This window comes from Pan troglodytes, chromosome 16 (genome assembly GCF_028858775.2).
Source record: "Pan troglodytes isolate AG18354 chromosome 16, NHGRI_mPanTro3-v2.0_pri, whole genome shotgun sequence".
Classification (NCBI taxonomy): domain Eukaryota; kingdom Metazoa; phylum Chordata; class Mammalia; order Primates; family Hominidae; genus Pan; species Pan troglodytes.
In genome coordinates this window covers 47,680,640-47,700,722 of record NC_072414.2, presented here as the reverse complement: position 1 = coordinate 47,700,722, position 20,083 = coordinate 47,680,640, and the positions used below count along the sequence as shown (strand labels likewise).

At 40.8% G+C, this 20,083-nt stretch overlaps 1 protein-coding gene across 2 annotated transcripts in view; it reads left to right on the top strand.

Moving 5' to 3' along the window:
• PRTG (protogenin) overlaps window positions 1-20,083 on the top strand; it is a 125,412-nt gene that overhangs the window by 63,522 nt on the left and 41,807 nt on the right. For both annotated transcript variants that reach the window (XM_510430.7, XM_009429172.5), the window contains exons 7-11: window positions 170-329; window positions 1,571-1,818; window positions 3,929-4,093; window positions 5,952-6,257; window positions 6,995-7,183. In XM_510430.7, coding sequence (XP_510430.2) covers window positions 170-329; window positions 1,571-1,818; window positions 3,929-4,093; window positions 5,952-6,257; window positions 6,995-7,183 — 1,068 coding nt within the window. The remainder of the gene's footprint in view (window positions 1-169; window positions 330-1,570; window positions 1,819-3,928; window positions 4,094-5,951; window positions 6,258-6,994; window positions 7,184-20,083) is intronic.

Here is a 20,083-nt window from a genome sequence, read left to right as displayed (position 1 = left end):
CAATGCCAAGAAAAGGCACCTGGAGAGATGTATGGAGATGTAGACAGGAGCTCAGCATGTCAGGCATCTTCAGGAATGGGGCTTGTTTCATTTGCTGTTTTCTTCCTTGACCCTTTACATCATTCCTATTAGGATCACAGAAATATTTCATTTTTTTCTTTAAAAATAGCTCCTCCTTCATTTGTTGAATGGCCAGAAAGTTTAACAAGGCCTCGAGCTGGCACTGCTCGATTTGTGTGTCAGGCAGAAGGAATCCCCTCTCCCAAGATGTCATGGTTGAAAAATGGAAGGAAGATACATTCGAATGGTAGAATTAAAATGTACAACAGGTAGGCTGTGTCACTTTGCTACCATTTTATATATGATATAATGGCTTTAGTAATTTTTATGTGAAATGGTTATAATAATATCAAATACCTAAATTATCTTGATAGTTATTAACAAAATGAAACTAAACTAAGAAATTAAGATTTATAACATTATCATGTCATACATGTGCTATGCTAAATACTCATTGGTATTTTATACATGGGTCATGAAAGTGGTAGATGATAATAAAATGCATGTTACACAGTTCCCCAAACTCCAGGGTTCTAGTGCTATTAAGCCACCACTAGAGTTAAGTTACCACAAGAAAGCATATTAGCTCCTTGGGGTCTTAGTTCCTTCTTCCACAAAATGAGGAAATTAGAAGAAATAATTCTCTAATAATTTCTCTATAGTTAATGATTTTAAGAATTCATTTTTATTAGCATAAATACAAATTATTGTAACATTCTCATTTGTGTTGAACAAAACTGAAAAATTTTTGTTGACCTGAATTCTATGTAGACACTATAATATTCTGTAAATTAGATGGTATTCAAGTGATATAAATTCTTAATGAGCCAAATTTAAAAAAATAAGTTGTTACCTAAAGCAGAGAGCATTTGAATATCACAAATACTAATGCAGACTCAAAAATGAGTAATTTTAAGTGATTAATGTAGAATATTTTTCATAGGACAGATTACATAGTTTTTGTTTTGTTTTGTTTTCAGTAACTTTTATTATCTAAAATGATACTATAAGCCAGACATGGTGGCTCTAGCCAGTAATCCCAGTGCTTTGGGAGGCCAAGGTGGGAAGATCACTTTAGCCCAGGAATTTAAGACCAACCTGGGCAACACAGTGAGACCTTGTCTCTACAAAAAATTACAAAAAGTTTAAAAATTACACATGCCTGGAGTCCCGGCTACTCAGGAGGATGAGGCAAGAGGGCGAGAGGATTATTTGAGCCCAGGAGTTTGAGGCTGCAGTGAGCTGTGATTGTGACACTGCACTTCAGCCTGGGTTACAGAGTGAGACCCCGTCTCTTTAAAACAACAACAACAGAAAGAAAATGACAAAAACAAAAACACACCAGAAAATCTTCAGGATTCCACATAGTTGCTGCAGTGTTCTACAAATGCTTGATTTTAATTTTAATTTTAAAATAAAATAAAATGAGAGTATATTTAGCAATAGCTAAACTTTATTTTGAATTCATTCTTAGAATTTTTCATGGAAATAATTTTTTTTCTTTCCCTAGTAAATTGGTAATTAACCAGATTATTCCTGAAGATGATGCTATTTATCAGTGCATGGCTGAGAATAGCCAAGGATCTATTTTATCTAGAGCCAGACTGACTGTAGTGATGTCAGAAGACAGACCCAGTGCTCCCTATAATGTACATGCTGAAACCATGTCAAGCTCAGCCATTCTTTTAGCCTGGGAGAGGCCACTTTATAATTCAGACAAAGTCATTGCCTATTCTGTACACTACATGAAAGCAGAAGGTAAGCAATTTTAGGAGTGCTTATTTTTAAGTACTCCTTGCTGTCAAGGATTTGTTTTCAGTACGAATAATGCCTTACATAATCCATAAAATATTTTTGAAATTTGGTGGCATTTATCTTCTTTAATAAAATAATCTATCACCTATGTATCTATTGTTTTCTAAATTTCATGTTGTGTACTTTGTATATGTAAGTATAGTTTAAGATTTTTCTGTTTAGAAACAATTACCAGCTAATGCAAAGCATCACTGCCTGCTTAGAAGTTACAAAGTGGTGTACTTACGAATTTCATTCCAGACAAGGTATAAATTCCTTAACTGAGACTTAATATACCAATTTAGGTATGTAGTTACATTAGAACAGTGGTTTGACCGTTTAGTAAAATAATAAACTATGTATATTTATTATTTTTAAGGGAGAAAGTAAACATTGTCAAATTCCCCATATTTTTGATTTTGTATATTTTAAATATTTTGTATATTTTGAATGTTTTCTGAAATCATATAGAACCCTCTGAAAATTGAACAGGACATTCTTTACTGCTATCTCATCATATAAAAGTAGAAATCAAATGTGTCTTCAAATTTTTATTCAGAATTATTGGTTCTATTTTGGAGATTTAAAAATTTTTCTTATATTTTACTTTTAGCAAATATCTTAGAGGAAAAAGAGAAACTACTGATAAATCCTAGAAATTTCTCTATTGCTTTTTCATAGAAACCATGGTAGAGGCTTAGAAATTTCAGTTCTATACTTCAACAGCCTAGCTTTTATGGAATATACGTTAAAAACAAATTCAAACACCTAAGGATGGGGATATAATAAAATTAGCCATAGAAACAGGTGGTTTGTTGTTGCTGCTGCTATTTGTTTTTTGTACTTTGAAGTAGGGTTTTGAAAAGGAATATTTTGAATGTAAATCAGGGGTCATGGAAGCAAGAAGAATGAAAGTCTGATAACTGAGCATGCTGGAGTATGTTAATTCCCTTTTTAGTGATTTATGAAGGTAAAAGGAATGCTGGTTTTGGTGGGGACCACTCTTGTTCCCTATTATGGTTGTTTCATTAGAGCCTCCACATGAGGCTCAGTGGTCTATTCAGGAATGGAACAAGGCTTTTTAATTCGAACTCAAGGACCTTGTTTGGTAGGTCAGAAATCGTACTATGCAGCTCCTAATTAACAAGCCATTAGCCAGTCTGTTGTGAAATGCCTGTAATCTTGTCTAATTAAAATGCTATCAAGTTAATTCAGAAATGTGGGAAAACTTAATACTGGAATTTGCCTTCTGTTTTGTTTATAAATCCAGAGTGGGGAGAAGGGACTCTGTCCTTAGAGAGATTTGATTAAGTTGACATGCGTTTACTGTGAATTGTTAGCAAAGCACAGTGGCTGCCAATGCTCTTGTTCCACTTTACAGGTTTGCTCTGTAGGAATTAAATCCCACAAAGACAAATCCTCTTCTATACCTTGTCATGCATATTTGATTAAGAGTTGCTGAGAATTTTTTTCTCTTAAAAAAAAAACTCACTGTGGGACAAAGCATTTTGAGGCACATTCTGTGACTCCCAGTTTTTTTGCCCTCAGTATTATAAATAAAAGAACAACTTATGTCAGTCAAATTTAATAGAATCTCTAGGGGTAAAATGAGATCTTTCTCAGGACAACTTCTGGTTTGGTTTGTTTTTCTAAAGAGTGGAGCCATTACATTCCCTACTGTCTCTCCATTTATGTTTAAAAGAAAAAAAAACCCATGAGTTGAAGCAAGTAAAGTTTACACTGTTATGAATTACAATATTGTTGTGTTAAGCTCTGTTATGTTACTACTGTACATTGTCTCTGCTGTGGGTTTTGACTAGATGGTAAATGAAGTTTAGAGAAGATGAATTCTTTTCAGTTTGATTTATTCAGGAAAAATGTCCTCTAATAATTTGTAGCGAAATATGGTTACTTTTAGAAAATAAAGACCTTCCTGTTCACATTTTGTAAAGGGGCACAGAAGATAAGAGATTGAGGTTAGACCCAAGGAGCAGTGTTTCACAGTGCAGGAAGATGGTCTTGTTAATTTTATTTTGAATATCTGTCATTTTAAAACATGGATTCTTTAATTTAGGTTTAAATAATGAAGAGTATCAAGTAGTCATCGGAAATGACACAACTCATTATATTATTGATGACTTAGAGCCTGCCAGCAATTATACTTTCTACATTGTAGCATATATGCCAATGGGAGCCAGCCAGATGTCTGACCATGTGACACAGAATACTCTAGAGGATGGTAAGAAAACATGATTCTAGATCATTTCAGTATGAACATTCGTATGTTTTGTCAATTTCAATGAATAAATGCGTTTTAAAGAAAATATCCTCTTTTTGGTTAAAAAACAGGTATGTTAAATTTGCCGTTCAAAATCTCACTCTTGCTTTTTGCCAGTAACATAAGGATAAAGAGCACTTTCAGAATATAAAATTTAATAATAAAATTCTTATATTCCCATTTATTTCTTCAAAGGTTACTAGTTTAAATTGTAAATATGTTGCAAACTTTTTTTGTACTGAATAGAACAAAACATGAGTTTTTCTAGGCATGAATAACTGTAATGACTGCTACATATTGAGTGTATGTAGTGTCCAGGGCCAGAGGTACTGGACTTCTGAAACTTGGACTTTATACGATTTATCACCTGTCAAAAAATTCTTAGCACTTAGTACCTGTTGATTAACTACAATATGCTTATACTACTTAAGGGGGAAAATATTACTTGTTCAGTTTGTTTCCTAACCATGGGTTGAAAATTGAGTTGTGATTCTTTTAGGGAAGGCCAGATATTCATATTATTCTTATAATGGTGGGAAATTTCATCCATATTAAGATAGCCCTAGAGAACTGATTATCCTCCTCTGAGTCTTCATACCATATTGTAAAAGAAGGGATCTGTCTTTCCAGAGTCTCTAGAAGACCTTTCTTAGTACCCTGCAATGTGAAAGGGAATGATTTAATACATGCTTAATCAATACTCTTCTCACTTAGCAAATGTTTTATCCTCAAGCAATGATCTGCTCTTAGTTTTTAAAATGTTTTTATATAATCTCCAAATCTCCTTTTTTTACAGTTAGTCCCAGATCTCTTATTATATCTTTATCATGCCACTTATTTAGGTGTTTATAAAATCAGACTTAGAATAAATGAAAAAAGGTTCACTTACGTGGTTAATGAATTCCAAATTTTAGTTTTCATTTAAGAGCCTGTTCCACTTTAGAGTGAACTACAGTATATATGACATCTCTAGTTACCTCGTTGCTATTAACAACCTCTGTTATGCATGTCTAAGGTGAAAAGCAGGCTAATAAAGATAGATTTTTTGTGTGTGTGAGGTCTGTTCTCCCTCTATATCCTTAAAGAAAGTGAGTCTTAGCATAGCAGGGAAACACTGTAAAAGGAGCTATTATTATTTTCTTCATTTTGTGTCTGAAGAAACCTAGGTAAGAGAGGTTAATTTGGCCAAGATCACAGAGTCGTACTTGGTAGAACAAGGTTTCAGACACAGAGAAGCTAACTCTAGAACCCATCTGAACTCTTAGTATTAGACCACCTGTCACTGTATTTGACTCATTTTCCTGAAATGCAGTTTTATTAAAATGTTTGGAGGAAAAACTGTTTTTATATTAAACAACATATGTTGTAATTAGGAATACAAAATTCACATTAATTTTTAAGATGCAACTCTTACACTTCAAAATATTATTTGCTTGGTTATAACTGTAGAATCCTAGGCTTCCCCACCCTTGTATAATTCACTCTCCCTTGTTTCGAAGCCACTTTGGTGGAATTGTTTGAGAAGTATTCTCATATTTTGTATGAATATCAAATATTCTCATATTCATTCCAAACAACAAAACAATCACAGCCACAGTGAAGAATATCTTATATTCTTTGTTTCCACACACTTAGCCCTCCCTCGTTATTTTTTCTTCTTTTTTCTGGTTTGTACTCTGTTTCACTGAAAACCTCTGCTAGGGCTGAAAGTGTCTCTTCTTTATTATATGTTGCTAATTAAGAGAATTCAGTTACTGGTGTGCTAAGTGGCAATTCGATTCTAAATATTTATAAACAACCTGATTTCTTCTATGACTAGTTCCCCTGAGACCTCCTGAAATTAGTTTGACAAGTCGAAGTCCCACTGATATTCTCATCTCCTGGCTGCCAATCCCAGCCAAATATCGGCGGGGCCAAGTGGTGCTGTATCGCTTGTCTTTCCGCCTGAGTACTGAGAATTCCATCCAAGTTCTGGAGCTCCCGGGGACCACGCATGAGTACCTTTTGGAAGGCCTGAAACCTGACAGTGTCTACCTGGTTCGGATTACTGCTGCCACCAGAGTGGGGCTGGGAGAGTCATCAGTATGGACTTCACATAGGACGCCCAAAGCTACAAGCGTGAAAGGTGAATTTCTGAAGACTGTTAAGAAAATACAGTATTTTTACTTTTGAATCAAGTTTTTCTTCTCTAAGTTATGTTTATATTTTTAAATTTTGTTTTACAAATAAAAATATTCCATAGGTGATGGACTTAATTGAAAAAAATTAAACTTTTTATTAAGTAGTCGCTTTTGCATAGAGTTTATTTGTGTGTAAACTTTTTGGTTGCGCTGTTAGTTTGCTTAGCAAATGCCTCATGGACAGATCAGTCCAAATCAAACTGAGTTTCCAAAGTAAGATATTCATAGAGGCCTAATTAATATTATTGCCATATATTTTTAAAATCCTTAGTTCAATAGGAGGACTATAGGACTGCAAAATTCTAGACCCTTCTGTTTTACTAACGTGGAATGTAACACGACTGGTTTTCTTGTTAATTGGCTGACAATAGTGCCTGTTCTCTATATCACAGAGGAGTGTGGCCAAAATTAGAAAGTATTTATTGCCTCTTTGAAAAAAAATTAAATATCCAGATATTACTATTTATATATCTTGGTCTTTTTAAGATAGTATTTTATATATTTTAAATTTTGATCTCAAAGTTTAATATTATTGTGAAATTTGGAAAGTTAGGTTATAGTATAATTTTTGGATTGAACCTTTTGGTAATTGTTTGCTTAAAACTGAGAGAACTACCCTATTCTGTGTCTTTATGTGGATATTGGGTTGTTTATACATACATTTTCTGATGAATTTTGCTAGCCCCTAAGTCTCCAGAGTTGCATTTGGAGCCTCTGAACTGTACCACCATTTCTGTGAGGTGGCAGCAAGATGTAGAGGACACAGCTGCTATTCAGGGCTACAAGCTGTACTACAAGGAAGAAGGGCAGCAGGAGAACGGGCCCATTTTCTTGGATACCAAGGACCTACTCTATACTCTCAGTGGCTTAGGTGAGTGAGTTTGTACTGTGTTTTTCCCTTTTTCCTTCCGCTCTGACAAACTGGGAAAAAAGTTATTGGATCTAAAGCAGGAGAACTGACTTAATGGTACAAAGAAAAGAATTGATTTTACTATGTCAATGTGTATATGCTACTGCTGAAGTCAGTGATTGGTCTTTGACTTACCATTGTGAGTCCAGTGGCAAAATATCAGGCAGCCATTGTATCTTTCTATCTTTGTCCAGCTCTGTGAATCTGCTTTTCTTTGTGGAGTTCACTTCTGGTAGACTGAGGTCCTGATCAATTATTGTGAGTGTGTGGCGGATGTAGAATAGCAATTAGAATAGGGATATCACCAAATCATACTCAGTGGTTAAGTTTCACTTAAAATGTGCCTGAGAGTACTATATAATTGCTATATAATTACAAATTAGGTATAAATAATGCCCTTACATATGACCCATGTAACTGTGAATATTTATGTAGCTCTAACCCAGGAACACTGGAGAAAAAGCACTTAACTTTGTATTTGAGTTCGTCAGTGTTCTGAAAAACATTGTTTTATTCCCTAGTCTTCCTATCTTTGTAGAGTGAAAGGAATTTCATGATATAAACATGTTTAGTAGAAAGTAATGTATATCGAAAATGAATACATGGGCCAGGCGTGGTGGCTTATGCCTGTAATCCCAGCACTTTGGGAGGCCAATGCGGGTGGATCTCTTGAGGTCGGGAGTTCAAGACCAGCCTGGCCAACATGGTGAAACCCTGTCTCTAGTAAAAAAATACAAAAATTAGCTGAGCCTGGTGGCACGCTCCTGTAATCCTAGCTACTTGGGAGGCTGAGGCAGGAAAATAGCTTCAACCTGGGAGGTGGAGGTTGCAATGAGCCAAGGAAGATCGCGCCACTACGCTCCAGCCTGGGCGACAGTGCGAGACTCTGTCTCAAAAAAAAGAAAAAAAAAAAAGAATACATGGATATAAACTATAAACTGATATAAACTCATCAAGGTATAAAATGTACACTTAGCTATTTGTTGCTCATAAGTAGATTTTTACCCTTAAGTACAAAGCAGTCCCTTTGATTATGATGACCAACCTGCTAAATACCTACTGAATTGTTACACCTTCTGGACATATTAGGATTTTACAGAGCACTCTGGCTTTTCCTTTCACAGACTGCCCTGTGAAGGTGAGGGGAGGTAAAAGGCTCAGCTGTACAGCCATGGGCTTCTCCGTGTCCTTCCCTGGACTCATGGTAGCACAGGCTGTGAGAGCAGCATTAGATTTGAGTCTCTGCACAGTAAGAAGCAGTGGTGGGAGACTGTTTTCAGATGCAGGGACACAGAACTTCATCCTGTGGTTCTATGCAGTTTTCCAGATGGTATTTTGCTTATAATCTCGTTATGTTGGTTTTTAATTTAATCTGCATTCAGTTAAATAAGTTTCACTATTGATCTCTGTCACACAGTTTTTTCTTTTCTCTTCTTTGTGTGCACACACACAAAGTGTGTGTGTGTGTGTGTTTGTGACGGAGTTTTACTCTTGTTGCCCAGGCTGGAGTGTAATGGCACAATCTCAGCTCACCGCAACCTCTGCCTCCAGGTTCAAGCAATTCTCCTGCCTCAGCCTCCCGAGTAGCTGGGATTACAGGCATGCACCACCAAGCCCAGCTAATTTTGAATTTTTAGCAGAGATGGGGTTTCTCCATGTTGGTCAGGCTGGTCTTGAACTCCCAACCTCAGGTGATCCGCCCATCTCAGCCTCCCAAAGTGTTGGGATTTCAGGCGTGAGCCACTGTGCCCGGCCTGTCACACAGTTTTATAAATAAGAGGAGAAATTACATATGTTTCACCTTCCTTAAGCCATTGATACTGAGATGACATTAGCCCAACCTACTGCCACTGAAGCCAGCAACATTTATTCCTAGTCATGGCTTCTCAGTATTCTGTCCCTTTCCCTGCATATTGTTGATTCGAGAAAATTTTGCTTAGTTATTATGTAAGAAACATGATTTGGGACAATTGTTGATGAAGAATCATAGATCAAGCTTACTACTTCTAATTTTCTCACTGTTAAAGAAAACATGAATATATAGAAGATACAAAAAATACATTATTAGCATGCTCTTATACATCACAGGGAGCTTATTCTAAATAGGTGACTAATTTATTAGAAAAAAAACTTGGGTTGTGAAAAGTTTAGAGAGACATTTTATTAAAACTTTGGCAATTAAAAGCAATACTTCAAAATTTTCTACAGATACATATATACATATATATACACACACACGCATGTATGTATTTATTTATTTATAAAGAGGAAGACCCATTGATCTTTGTTGAACTTTTAAAATCATCTCTGAACTATAGTCAACTTTTAAAACTATAAACCTTTATTTTCTCCTGTGTTTTAAAAATAAATCATATATTACTGCCCTTGTTTTTATGTTGTAAAATCCACTGTGTATGCTATTTGAGGTAAATCCATTTAAAATCACTTCTAATGCATAAACTGGAAAATTATTTTGTCAATATACTATGTCTATTAAAATAGCTGCATGTTTCCTGACTGTGGAATTATATTGAGTGAGTGGACTGATTGCAGTTCAGGATAACAGAGACCTCTTGGAGCTGTAGAGACTTTCTTGTTAGACAGCAGGTTCCGCACCCCTGGAGCTACCAAGTCACGGCTGGAATGACTGACTAGCAGAGATGCAGTTGTGTGGATTCAAGTATTGTGCAGCTGTTGACTGGATCACCTTTAAGATGCCTTTTAATCTTGAGACCCCTATGGTCTAGTCTTACTTTCCTAGAAGGTCAGTGTTGGGGCCTTGCCAAACTTGTAGCAGTCAAATACGTTTAACGCACTAAGCAGGCAAGTGTTAGCAGCTATCCTTTCCTTCTTACTTTCGAATATTGGGAGGGGAGTATGTTCTGTTAACTGGACAACTGACCATCTGTGACCATTTTTAGTGAGAGCATCTGGCAGTAGCTGCCTGTTTAACAGAGAGTGATGTGTCTGGAGGGCAGTAGGTTAAGGGAATCCTATCTGTGTCTTGCATGGTGAATACTTGCTTTCACTGTGCTTTTGCACATTGAAGATACTTTAACTGGAGCTAGATTTGCTAAGTCGGCTTGGAAATAAAATTTAAATGCTTCTGTTTGCTGATTCAATGTCAATTTGAGTAACAAACTAGTGTCTCAAAATTTCATTTCCATACTAATCCCGTTTCTGATGCCTTTATACACCTTTTTATTTTTACTTCTGATAATTAAGTTTTTAATTTAAAAAGTATATTATTGGGACATACTCTCCTTGGTAATACACACAGTTCTTTGTTTCTGGAAGAAAGAAAAAGATGAATGAACTTATGTATTTCAATTCATTTAACAAGCATTTTCAAATATTTTTCTGAAACGTAGTACTACATAAAAAGGTGTAACAGATGTAATCTCTGCTTAAAACAAGAAATATTAAAAGACATTAAATTGACGATTTTTCCAATATCTGCACAAATTTCTAATGAACTAAATTTAATTATACTTAGTAATGAAAGTTATTTTAGAACTTTTTACTCTAAAACCTCAAAGCTCAGTTCCCTAGATGTACAGTTTTTTTAAAGTAGCTAAAAAGATTATTGTGTCTTTCATAGTATAAATATTGGCAGAGTGATGGAAATATTTTGATGTTAGCTTGTTTGATTTTAATGACTTCAAAATATAGTTTGATTTTAATTAAAACTGGTTTACTTTGGTGGTGGGGTTGGAAAAAAGCATTAGACTTGTGATTTAATACATTAGCGTGATTTGTTCTAAGTGGTAGTTTGAGACTTTGTATCTTTGTGGTGATTAATTTCACTTAGATTTTTTCCCCTAGGCACTTTCAATGTTTAGCTCAGTTGTAAGTAGGATTTTTAAATACTTGTTATATTCATCTCACAATAAACTGAAGCAAAATTAGTAACATACTTTTGTTCCCTGATAATTGATTGAAATGATTTGTTCCTCTTTTTTCATCTGTTTGTTTCAGAAATTGGCTTTAAATTCTGAAGTTAGCTTATAATTACAAAGGAACTGTTTTCACAAGCTGTCAAAAACTGTTCTGAATTATTAAGTCTTTATTTGAAAGGATGAAAAGGGGCAGATTTTTATGTAATACTGTTGTTTAACATTTAGGACACTGATGTTAGATCATCTTTAGCTTTTATTTTGCCAAAGAACTTGAGCTTGTTAATTATTTTATTTGATTTTACAGTAAGCATGATTAGTGTGAGCATGAGATTTCACACCAATTATAAATGAATAATTAAAATAATAAACTATACACTACAGCTTTTATTTATTTATTTGAGACATAGTCTCACTGTCACCCAGCCTGGAGTGCAGTGGTGCCATCTCGGCTCACTGCAACCTGTCTCCCAGGCTCAGGCAATCCTTCTACCTCAGCCGGGTCCTGAGTGGCTGGGACCACAGGCGTACGCCACCATGCCGGGCTAATTTTTGGTATTTTTGGTAGAGACGGGGTTTCATTCTGTTGCCCAGGCTGGTCTTGAACTCCTGGACTCAAGCCATCCACCTGCCTCAGCCTCCCAAAGTGCCAGGATGGTAGGCATGAGCCACCATGCCCAGCCTGATTCATTCTGTCCAACAGTCACAAAATAAATTCATTTAACTGAACTCAGTAAACTTCTTTAAAGAAATACTTTTGGAAACTGCTTGCCTTGTAGGCTAGAAAACTGACGAAAGTGTGAGTACAAATTATAACAAAAGAGAATATTTAAAAACTATCATCTTTTACTTTCTTCACTATTAAATATTTTTAAGTTACCCTTTCTTTTGTTATGTTTAATATATTATTATGCCAAAATATGTTGAAACTTCAACATAGATTTTTTTCTTAATTTGCCAATAGAGCAGAAATTTTTGAATATTTCATTCTCTGCAGTATCTTAAAATGCCAAATATGATTGATACTCAACTCAAATTTTAGAACTTAATATTTGAAAAATTTAGAAACCAATACTTCAAAAGAAATGAAGCATTTACTTCTAAAAAAATCCTGCTACTAAAAAAATACTATTACATTAAGATAGTAAAAAAGAAAAGATTTTTCATTTGCCAATTTGCAGCTACCTCTAATGAAAAATAAAGTGTTTACAGATTGATGAAACTGTAAGAGCTATATAAGAATTACAGTGCATTATCTGTTTTTTTTTTTTTCTTAAATTATTTGTCTTAAATGAAAGGTCTCCTGCCATTGTAAAATACTTTGGGTGTTCTCTGGATGAATTAGAGGTATATCTCCTCTTTACATTTGGAAAAATATTGCCCAGATTTTAAGTCTCAACACTTCTGGGAAACCTCTTGTGACTCTAAATGGTGTCAGTCATTCCATGGTACATCATTTACAATGTTCTATTATAGAAACCACATGGCACTGACGGTAAAAGAAAAACATCAGTCAAATAAGTTTCTTGTCTGTTGCCTGGATTTGACTTCAAATTTCACAACTTATTAAAAAATGAAATCCTAGCTGTTCACCTAATCTTTTAGGTAGGGATAATGGTATTGATTTTAGAATGTTAGGGAGATTAAATGAAATAATGCACATAAAAGTTAGCATAGTGCCTGGGAAAACTGCATTATAAGTTCTCAACAAATGTTAGTTGTTTTTGTTGTTAAAATTGTTATCCTCCCAGGAGAGCAATGTATTTAGAAATTGAGCCTGTATTTAAAAATTGTGTCTGTATGTTTTAAAAATATTTTTTCAAGTAATTTACCATGATCACTAGATTTGAAAGCTAATGCGTCTTGAGCTTTAAAATGTATATGGATTACCTACAGATCTTGTTAAAACACAGATTCTAATATTCAGTAGGTTTGGGTGGGGCCTGCAATTTTTGCATTTCTGCCCACTTTCAGAAATAAAGATCTAGACCAGGAGTAAGCAGACTTTTTCTGTAATGGGACAGATCGTAAATATTTTAGGCTTTATGGGTGTTTTGGACCCAATGTTTGTGTCTTCCCAAAATGTATATTTTAAAGCCTTCACCCTAAATGTGACTCTGTTTGGAGATAGAGCCTATGAAAAGATAGATGCTGAAGGTTAAATGAGGTCATAAGAGTGAGGTTCTAATCCAGTAAGGCTGATGCCCTTATAAGAAGAAGAAGAAATGCCAGAGCATGCTCTCTACCATGTGAGGATGTAGCAAAAGCCCAGTCACCTGTGAGCCAGGAAGAAAGCCCTCACCAGAAACTGAATCCTGCCAGAGTGTGATGTTGGAGTTCCCAGCCTCTAGAACTGAGGAAACAAATTTCAGTTGTTTAAACCACTCAGTCTGTGGCATTTTGTTATGACAGCCTGAGCAAGACTGATACAGTGGGCCATATCGTCTCTTTCACAAGTATTCAACTCTGCTACTGCAGCACAGAAGCAGCCTTGGAAAATACATAAATGCATGCGTGTGGTTATGCTCCAATAAAACTTCATTTGTGGACACTGAAGTATGAATTTCATGTAATTTTGACGTCATAAAATAGTATTCTTTAAAATATTTTATTCAGGCTGGGTACAGTGAAATATAATCTCATGTCTGTAATCCCAGCACTCTGGGAGGCCGATGTGGGTGGATCACTTGAAGTCAGGAGTTTGAGACCAGCCTGGCTAGCCTGGCCAACATGGCATAACCCTGTCTCTACTAAAAATACAAAAATTAGCCGGGGGTGGTGGTGCATGCCTGTAATCCTAGCTACTCAGGAGGCTGAAGCAGGAGAATTGCTTCAACCTGGAAGCTAGAGGTTGCAGTGAACCAAGATTCTGCCACTGCATTCCAACCTGGGTGACAGAGCAAGACTTTGTCTCAAAAAAAAAAAAAAAAAAATTTTTTTTTTAACCACTGAAAGATAAAAAACAAAAACAAAACAAAAAAAAAACATCTTTTTAGCTGACAGGTATATCAAGAGCACCAGGCCACATTACTAGAATTTAGAAGTTCTAGATTTAGACTGTGTATAGTTCTTCCTTCTCAAAGTGCAGTCCCAGGACCAGCAGCATAATCTGGGAGTTTGCTGAAATGCTGAATTTCAGGCCTCCCCTCTACCTATTGTTTTAACACGTAAGGGTAAGGAATTTTGACATTAGGTTTATGCCTTTCTTCTTCTTTTTCTTTTTTTTTGAGACAGAGTCTCGCTCTGTCACCCAGGCTGGAGTGCAGGGGCGCGATCTCGGCTCACTGCAAGCTCCACCTCCCGGGTTCACACCATTCTCCTCCCTCAGCCTCCCAAGTAGCTGGGACTACAGGCACCCGCCACCACACAGGCTAATTTTTTGTATTTTTTTTAGTGGAGATGGCATTTCACCGTGTTAGCCAGGATGGTCTCGATCTCCTGACCTCGTGATCCACCCGCCTCGGCCTCCCAAAGTGCTGGGATTACAGGCGTGAGCCACTGTGCCTGGCCAACATGCAGTTTTAACTTCTGTGATACGTCACCTAACTTGTCGTGAAGACATTGTCTAGGAGATAATGTCAGTTAGAAATGCAAAATTTCTGCCAGGTGCGGTGGCTCACACCTATAATCCCAGCACTTTGAGAGGCTGAGGCAGGAGAATTGCCTGAATCAAGGGGTTTGAGACCAGGGCAAGATGGTGAGACTCCATCTCTACAAAAAATCAAAAAGTTAGCTGGGCATGGTGGTACATGCCTGTGATCCCAGATACACAGGAGGCTGAGGCAGGAGAATCAGCTGAGTCCAGGAGGTCGAGGTAGCAGTGAGCCATTTGCATCACTGCACTCCAGCCATGGTGAAGTAGGGCCTGTGAGACCCTCTCTCAAAAACAAAAACAAAAATATTTCTAGCTCCCTCTCCCTCTCCCGTCTCCCTCTCCCATCTCCCTCTTTCGTCTCCCTCTCCCTCTCCCGTCTCCCTCTCCCTCTCCTTTCCACGGTCTCCCTCTCATGCCGGGCCAAAGCTGGACTGTACTGCTGCCATCTCGGCTCGCTGCAGCCTCCCTGCCTGATTCTCCTGCCTCAGCCTGCCGAGTGCCTGCAATTGCAGGCGCGCGCCGCCATGCCTGACTGGTTTTCGTGTTTTTTTGGTGGGGACGGTGTTTCGCTGTGTTGGCCGGACTGGTCTCCAGCTCCTAGCCGCGAGTGATCCGCCAGCCTCGGCCTCCCGAGGTGCCGGGATTGCAGACGGAGTCTCATTCACTCAGTGCTCAATGGTGCCCAGGCTGGAGTGCAGTGGCGTGATCTCGGCTCGCTACGGCCTCCACCTCCCAGCCGCCTGCCTTGGCCCCCCAAAGTGCGGAGATTGCAGCCTCTGCCCGGCCGCCACCCCGTCTGGGAAGTGAGGAGCGTCTCTGCCTGGCTGCCCATCGTCTGGGATGTGAGGAGACCCTCTGCCTGGCTGCCCAGTCTGGAAAGTGAGGAGCGTCTCTGCCCGGCCGCCATCCCACCTGGGAAGTGAGGAGCGTCTCTGCCCGGCAGCCCATCGTCTGAGATGTGGGGAGCACCTCTGCCCCGCCGCCCCGTCTGGGATGTGAGGAGCGTCTCTGCTCGGCCGCACCGTCTGAGAAGTGAGGAGACCCTCCGCCTGGCAACCGCCCCGTCTGAGAAGTGAGGAGCCCCTCCGCCTGGCTGCCACCCCATCTGAGAAGTGAGGAGCGTCTGCGCCCGGCAGCCACCCCGTCTGGGAGGGAGGTGGGGGTCAGCCCCCCGCCCGGCCAGCCACCCTGTCCGGGAGGTGAGGGGCGCCTCTGCCCGGCCGCCCCTACTGGGAAGTGAGGAGCCCCTCTGCCCAGCCAGGAGCCCCTCTGCCCAGCCAGCCACCCCGTCCGGGAGGGAGGTGGGGGGTCAGCCCCCGGCCCGGCCAGCCATCCCGTCCGGGAGGGAGGTGGGGGGGGGGTCAGCCCCCCCGCCCGGCCAGCCGCCCCGTCCAGGAGGGAGGTGGGGGGCTCAGCCCCCCGCCCAGCCAGCTGCCCCGTCCGGGAGGTGAGGGGCGCCTCTGCCCGGCCGCCCCTACTGGGAAGTGAGGAGCCCCTCTGCCCAGCCAGCTGCCCCGTCTGGGAGGGAGGTGGGGGGGGAGGTCAGCGCCCCTTCCCAGCCAGCCGCCCCATCCGGGAGGGAGGTGGGGGGGTCAGCCCCCCGCCTGGCCAGCCGCCCCATCCGGGAGGGAGGTGGGGGAGTCAGCCCCACGCCCGGCCAGCCACCCCGTCCGGGAGGGACGTGGGGGGGTCAGCCCCCCGCCCGGCCAGCCGCCCCGTCCGGGAGGGAGATGGGGGGGTCAGCCCCCCGCCTGGCCAGCCACCCGGTCCGGGAGCTGAGGGGTGCCTCTGCCCGGCTGCCCCTACTGGGAAGTGAGGAGCCCCTCTGCCCAGCCAGGAGCCCCTCTGCCCAGCCAGCCGCCCCGTCCGGGAGGGAGGTGGGGAGGTCAGCCCCCCGCCCGGCCAGCCGCTCCGTCCGGGAGGGAGGTGGGGGGGGTCAGCCCCCCCGCCCGGCCAGCCGCCCCGTCCGGGAGGGAGGTGGGGGGCTCAGCCCCCCGCCCGGCCAGCCGCCCCGTCCGGGAGGTGAGGGGCACCTCTGCCCGGCCGCCCCTACTGGGAAGTGAGGAGCCCCTCTGCCCAGCCAGCTGCCCCGTCCGGGAGGGAGGTGGGGGGGTCAGCCCCCCACCCGGCCAGCCGTCCTGTCCGGGAGGGAGGTGGGGGGGGTCAGCCCCCCCACCCGGCCAGCCGCCCCATCCGGGAGGAAGGTGGGGGGCTCAGCCCCCCGCCCGGCCAGCCGTCCCGTCCGGGAGGGAGGTTGGGGGGTCAGCCCCCCGCCCGGCCAGCCGCCCCGTCCGGGAGGGAGATGGGGTGGTCAGCCCCCCGCCTGGCCAGCCACCCGGTCCGGGAGCTGAGGGGCGCCTCTGCCCGGCTGCCCCTACTGGGAAGTGAGGAGCCCCTCTGCCCGGCCACCACCCCATCTGGGAGGTGTACCCAACAGCTCATTGAGAATGGGCCATGATGACGATGGCGGTTTTCTGGAATAGAAAAGGGGTCAAGGTGGGGAAAAGATTGAGAAATCGGATGGTTGCCATGTCTGCGTAGAAAGAAGTAGACATGGGAGACTTTTCATTTTGTTCCGTACTAAGAAAAATTCTTCTGCCTTGGGATCCTGTTGATCTGTGACCTTACCCCCAACCCTGTGCTCTCTGAAACATGTGCTGTGTCCACTCAGGGTTAAATGGATTAAGGGCGGTGCAAGATGTGCTTTGTTAAACAGATGCTTGAAGGCAGCATGCTCGTTAAGAGTCATCACCACTCCCTAATCTCAAGTACCCAGGGACACAAACACTCTGCCTAGGAAAACCAGAGACCTTTGTTCACTTGTTTGTCTGCTGACCTTCCCTCCACTAGTGTCCTATGACCCTGCCAAATCCCCCTCTGTGAGAAACACCCAAGAATGATCAATAAAAATAAAATAAAATTAAAAAAAAAAAGAAAGAAAAAGAAAAAAGAAAATGCCAATTAAAATAAAAGAAGATATCATTTAAAAAAAAATTTCTAAATTTAGATTAGAACTTTACATACATATGTATAACTATATAAAGCTACTTAGTTTACAAACAAGGTTGTTATGTGTACCAATTTAATTACCATATCTTGTTTTATAAATTTTTATATTAAAGTTTATTCAACTTGGCCAGGCGCAGTGGCTCACGCCTGTAATCCCAGCACTTTGGGAGATCGAGGCGGGTGGATCACCTGAGGTCGGGAGTTCAAGACCAGCCTGGCCAACATGGTGAAACCCCATCTCTACTAAAAATAACAAAAATTAGCTGGGCGTTGTGGCAGACACCTATAATCCCAGCTATATGGAAGGCTAGGGCAGGAGAATCGCTTGAACCTGGGGGGCGGAGGTTGCAGTAAGCTGAGATTGCGCCATTGCACCCCAGCCTGGGCAACGAGCGAAACTCCGTCTCAAAAAACAAAAACAAAAACACCTCCCCCCCCCGCCAAAACAAAACAAGACAAAAAATCTGTACACAAATGTATAGCTCTATTCACAGTTGCCAAAACCTGAAAACAACCTAAATGTCCTTCATCAGGTGAACAGATAAACCGCAGTACATCTGTACAATTGGAATACTCCTCAGCAGTAAAAAGCAGCAAACTATATTGCTGCTTGCAACAATTCATGGATGAATATCAATGTCATTATGCTGAGTGAAAAAGGCCAGTCTTAAAAGGTTACATTCTGTATGACTTCATTCATATGACACTCTTGAAAAGTGAAAACTGGGGCCAGGCGCAGTAGCTCACGCCTGTAATCCCAGCACTTTGGGAGGCCGAGGCGGGTGGATCACCTGAGGTCAGGAGCTCGAGACCAGTCTGGCCAACATGGTGAAACCCTGTCTCTACTAAAAATACAAAAATTAGCCAGACGTGGTGGCTGGCACCTGTAATCCCAGCTGCTCGGGAGGCTGAGGCGGGAGAATCACTTGAACCCGGGAGGCAGAGGTTGCAGTGAGCTGAGATAGCGCCATTGCACTCCAGCCAGGGCAACGAGAGCGAAACTTTGTCTCCCCACCAAAAAAACAAAAAAGAAAAGAAAAGTGAAAACTATATGGATGGAAAACAGATCAGTGATTGCCATGACTAGAGTTGGGGGCAAGACTTGACTACACGAAGGCAGCATTGGGAGCTTCTGGATGTGATGAAATTGTTCTTTTTCTGGTTGTGGTGGTTGCACAAATCTATACATGCGTTAAATAGGACCATACAACAACAAAAAAATAAGTTTCAGTATATGTTAACTTTTAAATTAAATCAGTAGACTGAGGGTTTTGAGATCAGATGACCAGGGTTTGATCCCAGCTCTCCAGCCGGCTAAGACTGTGATATTGGTAAAGTCACTTGACCTCCATGAACCTCAGTTTCCCCTAGACATTTAGATTGCTCAGGATTGAATGTGGAACCCACAGGACGGCGGGTTGGTACATAGTAAGTGCTCGATAACCGTTATCTGTAAATACGATTAAGGAGAGGAAGAAATTAGAATGATGCTTAAGTGTTCTAAGGGATGGTACTTTTACTCTGGAGTAGGGCTTTCAGAAGTAAGACCAGGATTGGGGAAGTAGGAGATACTGAGTTCACTTTTTATCATATTGGGTTGGAAAGGTTGGTGTCCCAGTGGAGATGTCTATAGCAGCTTAATATATGGGTTTAGATTTCAGAAGAACTGAGATGGCGAATTATTGTTGTGCCCTTGGAAGTTAAGGCTGTGGACCAGCGTCTCTCTGGCTTAGCTACTTTGAAAGAGATTATCAGACTTCAGCAGAAGAAACTAGTCAGCATAATTGTAAAACAAAAGAAGTTAGGTCACTTTTAGGAAAGAGAGGCATATCCAGCAAATCTCATTGAAATTGCTCTTACTATGTGAAACTTCAAACTTTCTCATTTTCTGAGATGTATCTCTCAGTGTAGTCCCTTTTAAAAAAAAATCTTCAAAGACTTTCAGAAACTGAAATTTTTCAATATAGATAAGGTCATATTTATATGTGATCTTAGTTTGGTGAAATTCTAAACATCTATCAGTCTCTCTTACTTGCCACAAAAGATGGAGGAATTTTTAATAAGAAAGAAGCAAAGGAGATCAGGCTGCCATATTATGGGAAAAATATAGATGATATTCCAAATGGAACCTCCTAGCAAGTTACAGAAGATATTTTGCTTTCTTCAATATTTGAAAACCTTTTTTAAACTTTTTTTTGTAACCCAGTTGAATGCAGTAGCACAAACTATCATGATTTGCATTTCTGCCTCTTAAATTCAGAGGATTGCAAACAATATTAAAATAACAGTGCTGCTGGAGAGAAGAAATACCTTTTACTTGCGTGCTGTGTATAGCACTGTATCAGAGTTGTATTAATGCCA